The 15,217-nt window shown below is 40.1% G+C and overlaps 1 protein-coding gene across 4 annotated transcripts in view; it reads left to right on the forward strand.

The window, feature by feature from the left end:
- Positions 1-14,719, forward strand: part of Spg11 (SPG11 vesicle trafficking associated, spatacsin) — a 76,541-nt gene extending 61,822 nt beyond the window's left edge. For 2 of the 4 annotated variants that reach the window (XM_021726459.3, XM_078049683.1), the window contains exons 30-40: positions 108-855; positions 4,829-4,968; positions 5,981-6,179; positions 6,501-6,638; positions 8,715-8,848; positions 9,966-10,073; positions 11,724-11,892; positions 12,281-12,372; positions 12,581-12,736; positions 13,273-13,424; positions 14,133-14,719. In XM_021726459.3, coding sequence (XP_021582134.1) covers positions 108-855; positions 4,829-4,968; positions 5,981-6,179; positions 6,501-6,638; positions 8,715-8,848; positions 9,966-10,073; positions 11,724-11,892; positions 12,281-12,372; positions 12,581-12,736; positions 13,273-13,424; positions 14,133-14,313 — 2,217 coding nt within the window. In that variant the 3' untranslated portion in view covers positions 14,314-14,719. The remainder of the gene's footprint in view (positions 1-107; positions 856-4,828; positions 4,969-5,980; positions 6,180-6,500; positions 6,639-8,714; positions 8,849-9,965; positions 10,074-11,723; positions 11,893-12,280; positions 12,373-12,580; positions 12,737-13,272; positions 13,425-14,132) is intronic. The other 2 variants (XM_005316508.3, XM_040274924.2) reach the window with 2 other exon arrangements.
- The last annotated feature ends 498 nt before the right edge of the window (positions 14,720-15,217 follow it).

The raw sequence follows: 15,217 nt of genomic DNA on the forward strand, positions 1-15,217 counted from the left end.
CATTTTCTCTGATTTGAGTTTAGCAATATGGTATACTTAGGGATCATTAATGTTTATGATGCTTCTTTATTCAGGAAAGGCTAAATCTTACTTTTTAAATTTTACAGATCACACAAGAAATGCAGACACTAAAACACATTGAACAGTGGTCCCTGAAACAAGCAAGAATTGATTTTTGGAAAAAATGTCATGAGAATTTTAAGAAAAATTCCATTTCAAATAAAGCAGCTTCTTCCTTTTTCTCTGACCAAGCCCTTGTGGCCTTTGAACACCCAGTTGGACGAAGCAGTGTTGAGGAACGTCATTTGCTGCTCACCCTGGCAGGACACTGGGTTGCCCAGGAGGACCCAGTGCCCTTGGACAAGCTGGAGGAACTGGAGAAGCAGATTTGGATCTGTCGTATTACCCAGCACAACTTCACAGGGAATCAGGAGGAAATAGAGCCTAGATTTTCTCAACAGATCTCAACTAGTGGTGAACTTTCCTTTGATAGCTTAGCCAGTGAGTTTTCCTTCTCCAAGGTGGCTGCTTTGAACACATCAAAATACTTAGAACTTAATGGCCTTCCATCCAGAGAGACATGTGAGAATAGATTGAATTGGAAGGAGCAGGAGTCACTAAACTTATTGATTGGGCACCTCCTGGATAATGGCTGTGTGCATGAAGCAAGTAGAGTATGCCGGTATTTTCATTTCTATAACCAAGATGTTGCCTTGGTATTGCACTGCAGAGCACTGGCCTCAGGGGAAGCTGGTATGGATGACCTACACCCTGAGATCCATGCTTTTCTACAAGGTGCTGAGCTGCCTACAGAAGAGGAGGAGCCTGGCATTCCTCTAAGGAAAGTCCAAAGCAGTAAGTATAGGAGATCAAACTTACCTGAGTCCCCAGTGATGCTGCTGACATTCTTTCCAAGAAGGAAGGGACCCCTGTGGCACAATAGTTACACTAAGTTAAGGGGACAGCAACTTTTTCCCAGGTAATATATAAACTAGGTAATTAACTAGTCAATGAAATAGAAACATCTATCTTCTAACTACTTATATATTATTGTTGGAATTCATCTGACTTACAGCTAGTTCATTTAAATTTATTCTATACAAATAAATATATTTTAATTGTACATTGATAATATATTAATCTGTATCATATGACCTTGTTAAACTTACCTTTTCTAGGAATTTTCTTATAGCTTTCCTGGAATTTTCTACATAGAAAATCCTGTCATCTGCACATAGAAATAATTTTATTTCTTCTTTTCCAGTCTCTATGTCTTTTGTCTCTTATTTTTGCTTTATTGTACTGGCCAGGCCTTTTAGTGCAATAAAGAAAGCAGGTAAGAAGGATAAGAGTGCACATTCTTGCCTTGTCTTAGGAAGAAAGCATTCAGTCTTTCATCATTATGTATGATATTAGCTATGGGTTTTTCTAAGGTATGCTTTATGTTGAAGCATTTCTTTCTATTCCTAGTTTTTGGTACGAGTCACTGTTGAATTTTGTCTTTTTCTAATGCATCTGTTGATCTGATCAGATCAACAAATCTAAGGGCATCCCTCCCTTAGATTATTAATATGGTGGAATACATTAATTGATTTTGATTATTGAAACAGTCTTACATTCCCAGGATAAAATTCCATGTGGTCCTGCCTGGTGAATGATTTTTTAGATATATTGTTGGAATTGGTTTGCTATTTTGTTGAGGATTTTGCATCTATGTTCGTGAAGAATATTGATCTGTAATTTTCTTTTTAAAATATTTTTTAGTTATAGATGGACACAATACCTTTATTTTATTTATTTTGTACGTGGTGCCGGGGATCGAACGCAGTGCCTCACATATGGTAGGCAAATACTCTACCACTGAGCCACAACCCCGGCCCGATCTGTAATTTTCTTTATATTTTTGACCTTTGTAGTGGGGGGTAATGCTGATTTCATGGGGTGTAAAGTATCCCCTACCCTTTTTTTTTCCTTTCCCAGAAAAGGGAACCCAGAAGTGTTCTACCTCTAAGCTATACCTCCAGCCATTTTTATTTATTTTGAGACAGGATCTCATGAAATCATTCAGGCTGGCCTCAAGCTTGCAATCCTTCCTCAGCCTCCCAAGTACCTGGGATTATAGGCGTGTGTCACCATACCTCACTTTTGTCTTCCATTTCATTAACCCTTTCCTCTGTTATTTCCATTCTGTAATTGAGTCATCTTTACTTCTATTTTCAAATTTCAATTGTTTTTCAGTTCTAAAATTCCTATTCTTTATATTTTTATTTCTTTGCTGAGAATTTGATATTTCAATTTGTCTCAAGAGCATATACAGTTAGTTGCTTACTGGAATATTCATGTAATAGCTGTTTTGAAGTCTATCAGATAATTTCAATGTGTGTCATTTTAATACTAGCTGGTAGCTCTCATCTTTTTTCATGTGAATTGAGATTTTCCTGTTTTTTCATATTTGAGCAATTTGGGGGGTTCTATTCTGGATATTTTGAATAGTTTATTATTCAGATATACTGTTAAGACTTTGGATTTTGTACAAATCCTGTCAACAATGTCCATATTTTTTTAAAGATCTGGTTAGATTCAGGGTGAGTTCTGAGGGCTGCAGTTCCAATATCAGTTCCGTATCCTTAGCAGTGCTCTTCAGATCCATTTTATGTATGTATGCAACCCAGTGGTTAGTGTGTGATCTGAGTAGTGATGTGCAGATTAATTCAATTCTCAGTAACTTTGATAGCCAGATGGGATCAGAAGCATAGAGTGAACCCTGCAGTTCAGGAAACTTGATGGGTTGCTTTCCTGGGCTTCTCCAGGTATTTTCTGGTTCCTTGAGGCCTCCCTTTTCAGGTTTGTGACTAAAAACCAAATAAATGTTTAGTTACCTTATTCTGTCGTGCACTTCTCTGGCTTCTCTGTCCACGTTCAGAGCCAAGTGACAGAAGAGTAATGCAAAACAAGTGTTTTCTCCACCCTCTTGAGTCTAGAGCACCTCTGCTTAGAAAAGAAGGTTCCTCTCTCTCTCTGGGTTTGGGTCCATTTCAGCTGCCACTGCAGCCTTTGCCACCATTGCCAAGGGGTTGCTTGGGAGCCCCAGAGTAAGGGAACATGAAAATGAAGAGTTCCTTTTTCTGCACACTTGAACTGGTGCTAGAGGGCTTTTCCAGAGATTGAGTGCTCTTGTGCACTGGCTCTTTCTCTTCCCTTCCCTCCATTTTTCCACCTCAGTTGCTCAGTTCTAGGCATCACACTGTTCTGCATTGAGGCTACCAGAGGAGAAGATGGTAATTCTGATTATCTTGGATTTGTGAGATTTTACTTTTCAAGATTCTTATATACCAATGCATGCATTGTGTCCAGATTTTATATTTAATTCAGTGGGAGAGACAGGGTGAATGATTATTCCAACTTGCTTAGAACTGAACCCTGCAGTGAAGGATGAATAGTAATAACATTTTATTTGTCTTTAAAGCATATTCTTATAATGTTTAATATTTTAAATGCAAAAGTTTAACATGCTTAGAGAAACAAATAGCAGTAAAAAATGAATTTAATGCCATGCCCTTTAATTACCCAGAATAACTATCTTTTACTTGGCTTGGCATGCATTAATTTCTGTGTGCAAGTACCAAGTACACATACAATATTTATTTTTTACAAAAATGAGATTATATTATTGATCTACCTGTTTTCATGTCGGCACATATAGATGGACTGAACCTTCTTTTTTTTATTTTTTGGTACTGGATTGAACCCAGGAGCACTCGACCACTGAACCACATCCCTAGCCCTATTTTGTATTTTATTTAGAGACAGGGTCTTACTGAGTTGCTTAGCACCTCACTGTTGCTGAGGTTGGCTTTTAACTCACGATCATCTCAAGCTGCTGCGATTACAGGCGTGCACTCAGTGGACTGACCCCATCTAATGGCTGCAGAGTATTCTACTGTATGGATGTATCCCGATTTATTTAACAGTGCTTTATTATACATTTAAATTTTTGTTTTGTTTTTGCCCTTTGAAAGTTGCATAAATATTATAGTTTTTCCTAATAGATAATTTTTTTTTTAATTTGGTAAAAGTTTTCTTCTCTTTTAGGCTAAGCTTCTTTTTTTTTTTCCCCTGAAGTGCTGGAGATTGAACCCAAGGCCAGTGTACCACTACTGAGCCACAAACCCAGTACTAGGACTATTTTTCCCAAATCAGAAATGGGTTTTAATTTTATTATACTTAAAAAAAAATTTTTAGTTGTTGTTGGACACATGCCTTTATTTTATTTATTTTTATGTTGTGCTGAGAATCGAACCTAGTACCTCACATGTGCTACGCAAGTGCTCTACTGCTGAGCCACAACCCCAGCCCCAAATTTTATTATACTTTTAAAGTATAATTGCATTTTAGAAATGAATATGTGGAAGATTGACGCGGGAGAATGGTGGCTGGCAGCAGAATGCAACAGCCTTTCATATGCAGGGTTACTAGGCAGTGACTGGGGAGATGTTTTATTAGAGATAGTCAGGTAGACATGGTGACTTGTTTGACATGAGGGGAAATGGGAGTATGTTTAAAGGAATCTAATAGGCATCTTGGTGCTGATCTCTATAGCATTCCATAGGTAGGTGGCTTTGAGTCTTATAGCGTAAAGTGTCTGAAGTAACTTGGCTGGTATTTTCTGGAAGGCAGCAAAGTTTAAGTGGGGCCCTCCCCAACTGAGGAGAGCCATGGAGTGCAGCACAGAGCACTAGTTGCACACACACACAGGCAGTCACAGGGAGCTGGGAGAGGCCTTGACCTACCAGGTGAGAGCCCCCTCAGTCTTGTATTTGCTTTCCAGCTTCAAGTTTGGATAGTCAGTCATTTGTGATGGTGCCTTCAGGTGATGAGGTGGTGACAAATCTGGAAATTCTGACAAGCAAGTGCCTCTATGGGAAGAACTACTGCCGGCAGGTCCTCTGTCTGTATGAACTTGCCAAGGTATGTGCCAAAAAGGGGTGGGGAGGGCACAGTAGACTCCCTGTAAGAGGAAGAGAAGTGGGAAGTAGTAGGGAGATTTTGAACATTGCCACATCAGCCCTTCAGATGATAATCATAACTTGGCATAGAGCCCTTGTCAGGCTGTTGACCCCTATGAGCCCATTGTTGGGTAGTAACGGAGAAGACACCAGGTCAAGTGCCAGGGCAGTTTGAGTCCTACCTTTCTGGCTCAGCCAACCAGAAAGCTAGCGCAAGGCATTTTACTTATAAGGGCTGCTTCTTGCTCTTTATCTATAAATATGATTCGAACATGAAGAGTCCCTTCTAGACCTCATGTCTTAGGTTTTGCTTCAAGGTTGTTTGGAGCATTCCATATGAAGTATAAACAACTATAAACATAGGAGCCAGAACAACCAGGAATTATCTGGCTGTGTGGTGGTTTGAGGAAAAAACGGTAGAAAGTAGAATGAGAGAAATAAAGACAAGTGTTAAAATCTTTGGAAATTGTGGCTTTGCTGCTGCTGTGGAAACAAGGAAGGTGCTCTTGCATTTTATTCCACTTTAATTATTATTATTATTATTTGCAATACTGAGGATTGGAACCAGGGGTGCTCTACCAGCAAGTTCCATCCCCAGTCCTTTATAATTTTGAGGCAGGGTCTTGCTAAATTGCTGAGGCTGGCCTTGAGCTTGGATCCTCCTGCCTCAGCCTCCCAAGTAGCTAGGATTACAGGCATGCATTACCATGCCCAGTTCTTATCATGTTTGAAAAGATTAGTGTTTGACAAGAGATAGTCACCTTATGCTTTCTGATGATAAACCTTTCTTTTGCTTGGATCTGGCTTTGGTGAAAAGATAGAATTAGAAAACTGTACTTGTTTCTTCTAAGATTCTTGTTCATAGTGAGGGATTTTTAAGTTCAGAAAACAATGGAGTCTGTCCACATCACATTACAGGAAGGTTTATCTTTTCCTGACTCCTAAAAATGACTTTAGCTTTGCCTTCCTCTCAGGAGTTGGGCTGTTCCTACACAGAAGTTGCTGCCCAAGATGGTGAGGCCATGCTCCGAGCAATCTTGTCCTCTCAACAGCCTGACCGATGTAAACGAGCCCAAGCCTTCATCAGCACCCAGGGCCTCAAGCCAAACACTGTGGCTGAACTCGTGGCTGAAGAGGTGACACGGGAGCTGCTGACCCCATCAGAGGGAACAGGTGCCTTGTCCTTCAGGCCTCCCAGCCTCTTAGACAGCATTCTTAAGTTCCCAGCATTTGTATTGTATATTGCTTTCTGATCATGCTTTAGAGTAGCTCTGCCTCTCTTCTGAACTAAAGCACTCCTTTTATCTTGTAAAATGACCACTACGTAAAGGTTTTTGAGCCCAGCTGCAGGAAAACTACCCAGGGAACTGTGTCAGGATGAACCTCCTGGTGCCTAGGCCTAGACAGAGTGGGTCTTCTGAGGGCACATTCTTGTCCCTTTCCCAACTCAAGTCTTAAGGCAAACCCAGTGCCTGTCTCCATCTTTCCATTCAGGACATAAGCAGATGTTCAGCCCAGCAGAGGAAAGTCAGACATTTCTTCAGCTGACCATGCTGTGTCAAGACCGGACCTTGTTAGGCATGAAGTTGTTGGATAAGATTTCCTCTGTTCCCCATGGGGAACTGTCTTGCAGTAAGTTCCTGGCCTTTTTCTTTCATGTTTCAGGTCCTAACCAGGCCTCCCAGGGTCAGTCTCTCCAAAACCAGATTTGGATCCTTGTTCCTCCTGTTCTGTATTCCTAGCCTTCAGCATGGGTATAAATTCATGGTAGAAAACTGTTAAGTTCATTGAAGAAAATTTAGAAGATATGGAAAAGTACTCTAAAAACAATCACACACAAAACGATAACTTTTAATCACTTGTTTTACCCTGCACAGTAGGATAATAACTTGTCCCCACTTTAGAAGGGAGGATACTGAAGCTTATGTAAGTTTTCTGATTAATTTATAGCTAAGTGGCAGAGCTGATGTATGTATCCAGTTTGTGGTTCCAAAGTATGCTCATTTTCAAGTATGTCTAACTCATCATGTGTCTAGTTCATTATATAACTGAGTAATATGGTTTCTCTGATCTTTTTCTATGCAAGACTAAGAGTTTTCTTTTGTAAAAAATGGCTTTATACTGGTTGGGCATGATGGTGTATACATGTAATCCCAGCAATTGGGGAGGCCAAGGCAGGAGGATCATGAGTTCAAAGCCAGCTTGAGCAGCTGTCTCAAAACATAAAAAGGGCTTGGGATGTGGCTCAGTTAAACACACCTGGGTTCAATCCCTGGTACCAAAAATTTAAAAATGACCTTGTACTGGTGTATAATGATTATAATTTTTTTTTACTTTATGCATATGCTATCATTTAACATTTTTCATGACATTGAAAAGTCCACAATATTTCTTGTGTTTATACGAAAGTGTTTATACAATATTTCTCATGTAACTAAAAATTTTATTCTTTAGGGTACCTTTAGATTGTATCCAGTGTTTGCTGTTTTAAACACTCTGATGAAGATCCTTATAGGTGGCGTTCTCTGTGCACATACATGATTATATCCCTAAGATCCTGATTCAAGTATTGTTCTTTTTTTTTGAAACAAGATTTGAACCTGGAGTTGCTTAACCACTGAGCCACATCCCCAGCCTCGCCCCCCCCCTTTTGGTTATAGATGGACGCAATATCTTTATTTTATTTATTTATTTTTAATGTGGTGATGAGGATCAAACCCAGTGCCTCACACATGGTAGGCAAGCACTCTACCACTGAGCCATAACTCCGCCCCCTGCCCCCACTCCCTTTGTTTTTGCTTTGCAACAGGGTCTCACTAAGTCCTTAGGGCCTAAGTTGCTGAGGTTGGTCTTAAACTTTCATTCCTCCTGCAATCAGCATCCCTAGTTACTGGGATTAGAGTTGGGCACTGTGCTTGATTCAAGCTAAGGCTTCTGAGATACAGGAGATTTTTCAAAGGTTGAACAGTTTCACTTTAAAAGTAGCCTCTTATCTCTCTCCTCAGCCAGCCCAGGACTTACTAAGTACCAGCTATATGCCAGGTAGTGGAAGGACCTGGGATATGGTGAGCAAGTTCATCTCTGGAGCTTGTGGGGCCAAGATAAGCTTCTACAGGAAATGTCCAAACTAAGGCCTGAGCTATTAGCAGTGCTCAGTAGTCAATAGGTTTTGAAAAGTAGCAGCTAAGAATGCACAGAATGTATTAAGGCTGGGAATCCTCAACATTGCAAATATGTCCCCATTTTACCTTTTAATTGTGTACTCACAATGAATATGGGTAATAATTTTAGATCTGCTGTAATTCAGTCTTTCACCAATCTAGAAAGCTAGAATACCTGAAATACAGAGAGAATATCTTGATTTATGTTGGCAAAAAGTCCATTAGCTTGTCTGCAGAAAGTTTCTCAATCTTCAGAAAGCGAGGATCCCTTTTTCCCACATGTTGTACCTTTTGGAGAAATGGCCACTACATGACTACCTTAAGGATAGAGGTAATCCCTGTGCTATTACTGAGAATAAAATCTAGGCATCAGAGGATTGTCCCAGAGCTAGAGCTGATGAGGTCAGGGCCCTCAGAGGACTAATGAGAAACCTCTCTCCAGATGAGCCTCTTGTCTACCAGGCCCTTTGAATCCTGCCAGGCAGAGTTCAACAGTGGGTTGTCAGGGCTCATAACCTTGTCTTAGTCTTAGCATTGTCTCACCCAGCCACAGAGCTCCTGATCCTGGCCCATCACTGCTTCAGCCTGACATGCCACATGGAAGGCATCATCCGAGTCCTACAGGCAGCCCGGATGCTCACAGATAACCACTTGGCTCCCAATGAAGAGTATGGACTGGTGGTGAGTAGCACCCTCATTCTCATCTTCTGGCTTGAGGTAGCTAGGGGCCAGCTCAGAGCCAAAATGGGCTGAGGCAGTTCCTCTCTGGATCCTACTGATTCAGCCCAACCCTCTAACCCAAGTGATGATGTCTGACAAAATCAGAGACTGTGCCAAAGAAGCAAAGAGTAAGGATCCCTGCCGTGTTCCAGAGCTGTTGCACACACACACAGGGCAGTTAACTTTTCTAGAAGTTCAACAGCACCATTTCTCCCCAAAACAAGGTTTAGACCTTCTTCTTATCTATGAATTGAAATGAATTAACAATTCCAGCCTCATGTGCCTCCTCAAATTATCCAATCCAGGTAGCTGAGGAAAAGCCTATAGGCCACTGTAATGAAGAGTAAAGAGAAACAACCTGCCCTAGAGAATAGTAGTACCACAATACTTCTATTATGTCCGAATGATAAAAGCCCTTAATTTTTAAAAAAGTGGTACTGAACTCACTGAAAGGTGCTCTAACACAGAGCTACAACCCTATCCCTTATTTTGAAACAAGGATCTAAGTTGCTGAGGCTGGCCTTGAACTTGCAATTCTCTTGCTTCAGCTTCCTGAGTAGCTGGGATTATAGACATGTACCTGAAAATCTATAAAATTTTATAGAACACTAATAAAATTGCTCAATTTAAGTTTTTATAGGTGTCCTGTATAGGATGGTGGGACATATGGGTTAATCATAATTAGAGACAACAGAGAAGACCCTTGTTGGGTACATGGGAGGGAGCTAGGTAGGGCAGCCTGGCTGTTAGCCCTTCATCCTGTGGAACTTTGCCCCTTAAAGAAGCCAAACTGATGGGGGGCGCGGAGTAGTGGTATGGTTCAGAACTCCAGGTGAGCTGAGTGCAGTAGCACACACCTGTAATTCCAGTGACTTGGGAGGTTGAAGCAGGAAGACTGGAATTTCAAAGCCAGCCTCGAAACTCAGGAAGACCCTAAGGAATTTAGTGACACCTGTCTCAAAAATGAAAAGGGCTGGGAATGTAACTCAATGGTTAAGGTCCCTGGGTTCAATCCCTGGTACAAAAAACAAAACAATAAAGCCTCCAGGTGATGCTGATACAAGTCCCTCCCCCTCAGGTACGTCTCCTCACTGGCATTGGAAGGTACAATGAGATGACATACATATTTGATTTGCTGCATAAAAAGCACTACTTCGAAGTGCTGATGAGGAAGAAGCTAGATCCGGTAAGTTTGAAGTCATGAGCTCCAGGATGACATAGTACCACCAACATTCAGGAGTTGGCTTTTCTCTGGAATAACCCCAAAGAGCATTGACCCCTAGAATTTGCAGGGTTGGAATCAGGGACCTCAGTGGTTTCAAATTCAATTCAGACAAAGTAATGATAATGTTGATACCAAATATTGAAGAAAAAGTTTTTTCTCCACCTTGGCCTGTCACCTGCCTCTACTCATAAAATTAAAGTGCCTTCCCTGGCAGGGACAAAATCCTTCCTGAGAAGCATGCTAAAAATGGAGTGTCCAGTTCTCAGGCTTGTGTCTGAAGTTCTTGAGTGTAGGATTTTCAGGAGACCATGAAAAAATGTTGCTGAGAGTCAAGTGAGGAATGAATACAAAGGCCTGTAGCTGTTGAGCCATTTATATCTACTAGAAAGGAAGCTTGGAAGTAAAGACATGAGTCAGGTCTTGTCTTTGGGATTTCAAACCTGTCTGTTCCCAGCATGCTGTCACCAGGTATAACACTCACACAGCCCCTGTTTGCAAATCATACATTTGGCTGATTTACTGCCTTTGCCTAGTTCACCTCTTAAGAGTTAAAACCCAAGAGTATGTTTTTGGTTTCTGAGAGCCCAGGCCAGCCAAAAAAGATGAAAAGAAAGCCCCCCCTCCCCCCAAAAAAAATCTCATCTTGGACCAGTTTCAAAACAGACCAACAGACTGGTCCAGCCACTGGGAGAAGAACAAGTATTAGACATAGGTACATCTTCACAATTCCCCCAGAGGTTTGTAAAATGGTTTTTGAGGCAGTTTCTGCATTTAAATATTCTTTTAATAACTTTTTTTTCTGATTACAAAAGTAATGCAAATTCCATGTAAGACACTTGAAAAACAACAGGAAAAAAATTCCTCAGTGTCTACCCACTATCTGTAGACAGCCACTGCTCACAATTTGGTATATGCCCTTTGTTTGCACATGTATCCCAACACATACGTACATATTTACATATTTTAACACAACTTACATTAAGCTTAAAAGATATGAAACAGCCTCCTATCCCCCCTTAACATTAAGCATAACTATAACTGTCAAATCAGCATATAATCTTCTATATCACTTTTTAATGGCTACAAGGTATTATTCTCTTAGCTCTTATTTTGGGTATTTTTAGTAGTTCTAATTAATTGCTAAGTATCTGTATTACATTCATTTTAGCACTTTCCTCTGCTTCTTTCTTTAGGATAGATGTCTAGAAATCAAATTGTCAGCATTTGCATGCATATATATTAAATTTTAAGGCTTCTCCCTTCTGAAAGGCTTTACTGCTCATATTCCCAGCAGCAAAAAGTATGTGCCTGTTTCCTTATACTGAGAATATAAATTAAATTATTCACTTCTTAAATCTTTGTTTCTTGGGAGTTTTTTCCTTATTTTTATTGGTACATTATAATTATACAGTAGTAGGATTTGTTGTTACATATTTGTACAAGCACACAACATAACAATGTAATTTGGGTTAATATCACCCCCCAAATACCTTCCCCTCTCCTCCTTGGTAGTTTTTACAGAACTTTGGGAACTAAGAGATTCAGCCATTTCTGCCTGCCTTGTATTCCCTCATTGAGACTGTGGTATTCCCTTTTTCCTCCCTTTGGCAGAGTGGTACCCTGAAGACAGCCCTGCTGGATTATATCAAACGGTGCCGCCCTGGAGACAGTGAAAAGCACAACATGATAGCCCTGTGCTTTAGTATGTGCCGAGAGATCGGGGAGAACCATGAGGCAGCTGCCTGCATCCAACTGAAATTGATTGATTCTCAGCCTTGGGGTGAGCAAGGTCACAAAGCTGCTAACCAGGGAGTTTTTAAGGCCAAGGGTTAAGAGCTCATTTGAGATTGGCTGTTAGAAGCTAAGGTGGGTATTTGTCACTGTGGGAGCCTCAGCCAGGCAGATGGTATCATCCATCAGGAACTATGGTTATGCCACATAAGCCTTCCTGGATGTTCCAGAGAAGTGAACTACAGGGGCACTAAATCCTCCATAGTGAAGTTCTACTGAGAATGTATATTTCTGGCCCAACACCCTTTACCTAAGAGATACTTGCCTCCCTATGAACACAGCTGGGATGTTTCTCTTCTAGCCCCCACCATCACTGTGTGGGCAAGAACAGCCTACCTTAGGAGCAGTTAGACTCAGCAAGTGTCTTTTATCCTCAGCAGAGGACAACCTCAAGGATGGACTCCAGCTGAAGCAGCTATTGCTGAAGGCCCTGACCCTGATGCTAGATGCAGCAGAGAGTTATGCCAAGGTAACTACAAAGTCTTACTCCAGATTGGCCTTGGAAGTTGGTGTCTGCGATATAATTTTTTTCTTTTTTGGTCCCTAGGGTTTTCCAAGTTAAGGCAGGGATGGTGTCATGGGTTAAGCAAGAGCAGAATGGGTGACTATAGTTGGAGGGTTCACATAAAAGATGTTAATAAATCTTCTGTCTGTGCCTCTCTACCCTCCTCTCTCAGGACTCCTGTGTACGACAGGCCCTACACTGTCACCGCCTTACCAGGTTGATAACCCTACAGATTCACTTTCTGAACACTGGCCAGAACACAATGCTTATCAACTTAGGCCGCCAAAAGCTGATGGACTGTATCATGGCCCTACCTCGGTTCTACCAGGTGAACAGGAAAACTCTAGCCGGCAGTGCCAACATCCCTCCTACTGTATTACTCATGGTACCAGACGTTGAATTGAGTTGTCTGAGGTCTCAGTACCAGAACAGAATCAGAGCAGTCCCGTCTGGTTTAGCTGTCAATCTTACACCAACATTAGAGCCATGAATCTCAGGTCAGCATCAGGAATCTTAGACTGCCAGGAGATTCAGTGTGGCCCTTTAATGAAGAGGGGTTGATGTTAGGGTATCAACCTTTTCACTGTTCCTTATACAGTTGAGCTGGTGGGAATAATATAGTATTCTTTCTCAGTTTTATTAGCCCATTTTGAAGAACATTAAAAACAGTGAAAGAAGGTATTTGGGTGTTTATGGGAGAGGAAATGCCAAATTGAAATATGACTTTTCATTGATTATGATACATGGAACCTTTTAACAAAGTGAGAAATGATACATCACTATTATTTTCTAGAACAGTTTGCTTTAAATCTTAACATCAAATTGGCTTTAATGATACTTTTCATTTCTGTTCTTTCAAAAAAGGCTTCTATTGTGGCCGAGGCCTATGACTTTGTTCCAGATTGGGCAGAAATTCTATACCAAAAAGTGATTCTTAAAGGAGATTTTACTTATTTGGAAGAATTTAAACAACAAAGGTTGTTAAGACCTAGTATAATTGAAGAAATTTCAAAAAAGTAAGTACTAAGTTTCTATGCTAGGTGCTATGGTACGAGCCTATAGTCTCAGCTCCAGCTACTTGGGAGGTTAAGGCAGGAAGATCACTGAAGCCGAGACCAGCCTGGAATACAGTGAGACCCTGTCTTTGGGGGATGGTTTTTGACTGTAAGCTTTCTGCTTTTAAAAAAAAAATATATTTATTTTTTAGTTTTAAATGAACACAATATCTTTTATTTCTATGTGGTGCTAAGGATCAAATCCAGTGCCTCATGCATGCTAGGCGAGTACACTACCACTGAGCCAAACCCCAGCCCCTAGAGCTTTGAAGTGAAGTGAGAAAAAGAAATTTATGGCTGATACATACAGCATACCTTTAACTACTACCTTCAGCTTAAAATGGCAAAATGTCAAGAATTTCCAGAAGTGATCATTTAGAAGATTCACGCAAACAGATGAATGAGAGTAGTTTGCTTAGTGTTTCGTACTTAAAATGGAAGGATAGCTACTCAGTTTGCCTGAGATGCCTTTGAGTCCTAAACTTACTATAATTATTAAGGTAAGCATTGACATACTTTAATAAAATATTTTATCTCAAACTATTATTGGGGGTGTTTGATAAATTTCAAGGCTACAGCATTCTCTTATAAGTAGTGGTTTTTAAAAGCTGACAGCCCTTTAAAGATAGAGAATTTTACTCTTTACATTCTTATGTTTCTTTTGTCTAGATATAAACAACATCAGCCTACCAACAAGGTCACAGAAAACTTGAAGAAGTTACTTTCATACTGTGAAGATATCTACCTGTATTACAAGTTGGCATATGAACACAAATTTTATGAAATTATAAATGTACTTCTGAAGGACCCTCAAACAGGTTGCTGTCTAAAGGATATGCTTTCAGGTTAGATGATCTCAAAGGTGCCTGTTTTCTTGTACTGATGTGAGGTTCTGACACATGTTCATGATCAAAGTAGAATAATGCACTGGGGATCTTTGTTGTCTGAATTAGAAAAGCTCAGGACTGTACCATATCAGTCTTTGTAGGTGGTAGGTAATGAAGGCGAGACTTCACCAGGAAAATTTCTACTTTGAAGTTATTGTTCATCTATCCCATTTTATATGGATACTGGTATTCTTCTTCCTCAAGATGGCTTCTGTATTAGGAGGTGATACAGTAATGATTAAAGAATACCTATGCCTGTAGATTCCAGTTTCAAATATATTTAATATTATTTACACAATTAAGGAACAGATGATACATTTTCATTTGTTAGAAACTGATCTTTCTATAATAAAATAGATTTTAAATTCAGTGTATGTCATTATTACTGCTAAGGAAATCTTAGCCCTTGTCTGCCTTAAAACAACATTTACTATAATTATTGCTGTGTAATCATGGCCTTCTGGTCATTTAGATGGTCATGTTTTCCACTTAGTAGTCTACAGAGCTTTGAGGTTTATTTCCTATGGAAATGAGAAATATTTCTTATATTCCGATTATGACAATTAAGGAAACAAAGACTCAAACCACAAATGTGGTCAAATCACTTAAGATATAATAAAAAAGATCCCACAATTTATGCTTAGAGCCATATCCTGAGTTGTAGACTCTATAATTCCAAATAAATAGTTGTTCTAGGTATTCATTAGGCCTTAGTATCTAAAAACAATAACTTCCCAAGTAAGAGGAAGACAGCCCCACACCTTTGTTGCTCTACAGTGACACTGTTAAAGACCTGGCAAATCATTGTTTTAAAGCTGTTAACTACATCAAGCACTGATTAAACTTTATTAAGTATATAAAGAACTC

Source organism: Ictidomys tridecemlineatus, chromosome 5, assembly GCF_052094955.1.
Source record: "Ictidomys tridecemlineatus isolate mIctTri1 chromosome 5, mIctTri1.hap1, whole genome shotgun sequence".
NCBI classification, from domain to species: domain Eukaryota; kingdom Metazoa; phylum Chordata; class Mammalia; order Rodentia; family Sciuridae; genus Ictidomys; species Ictidomys tridecemlineatus.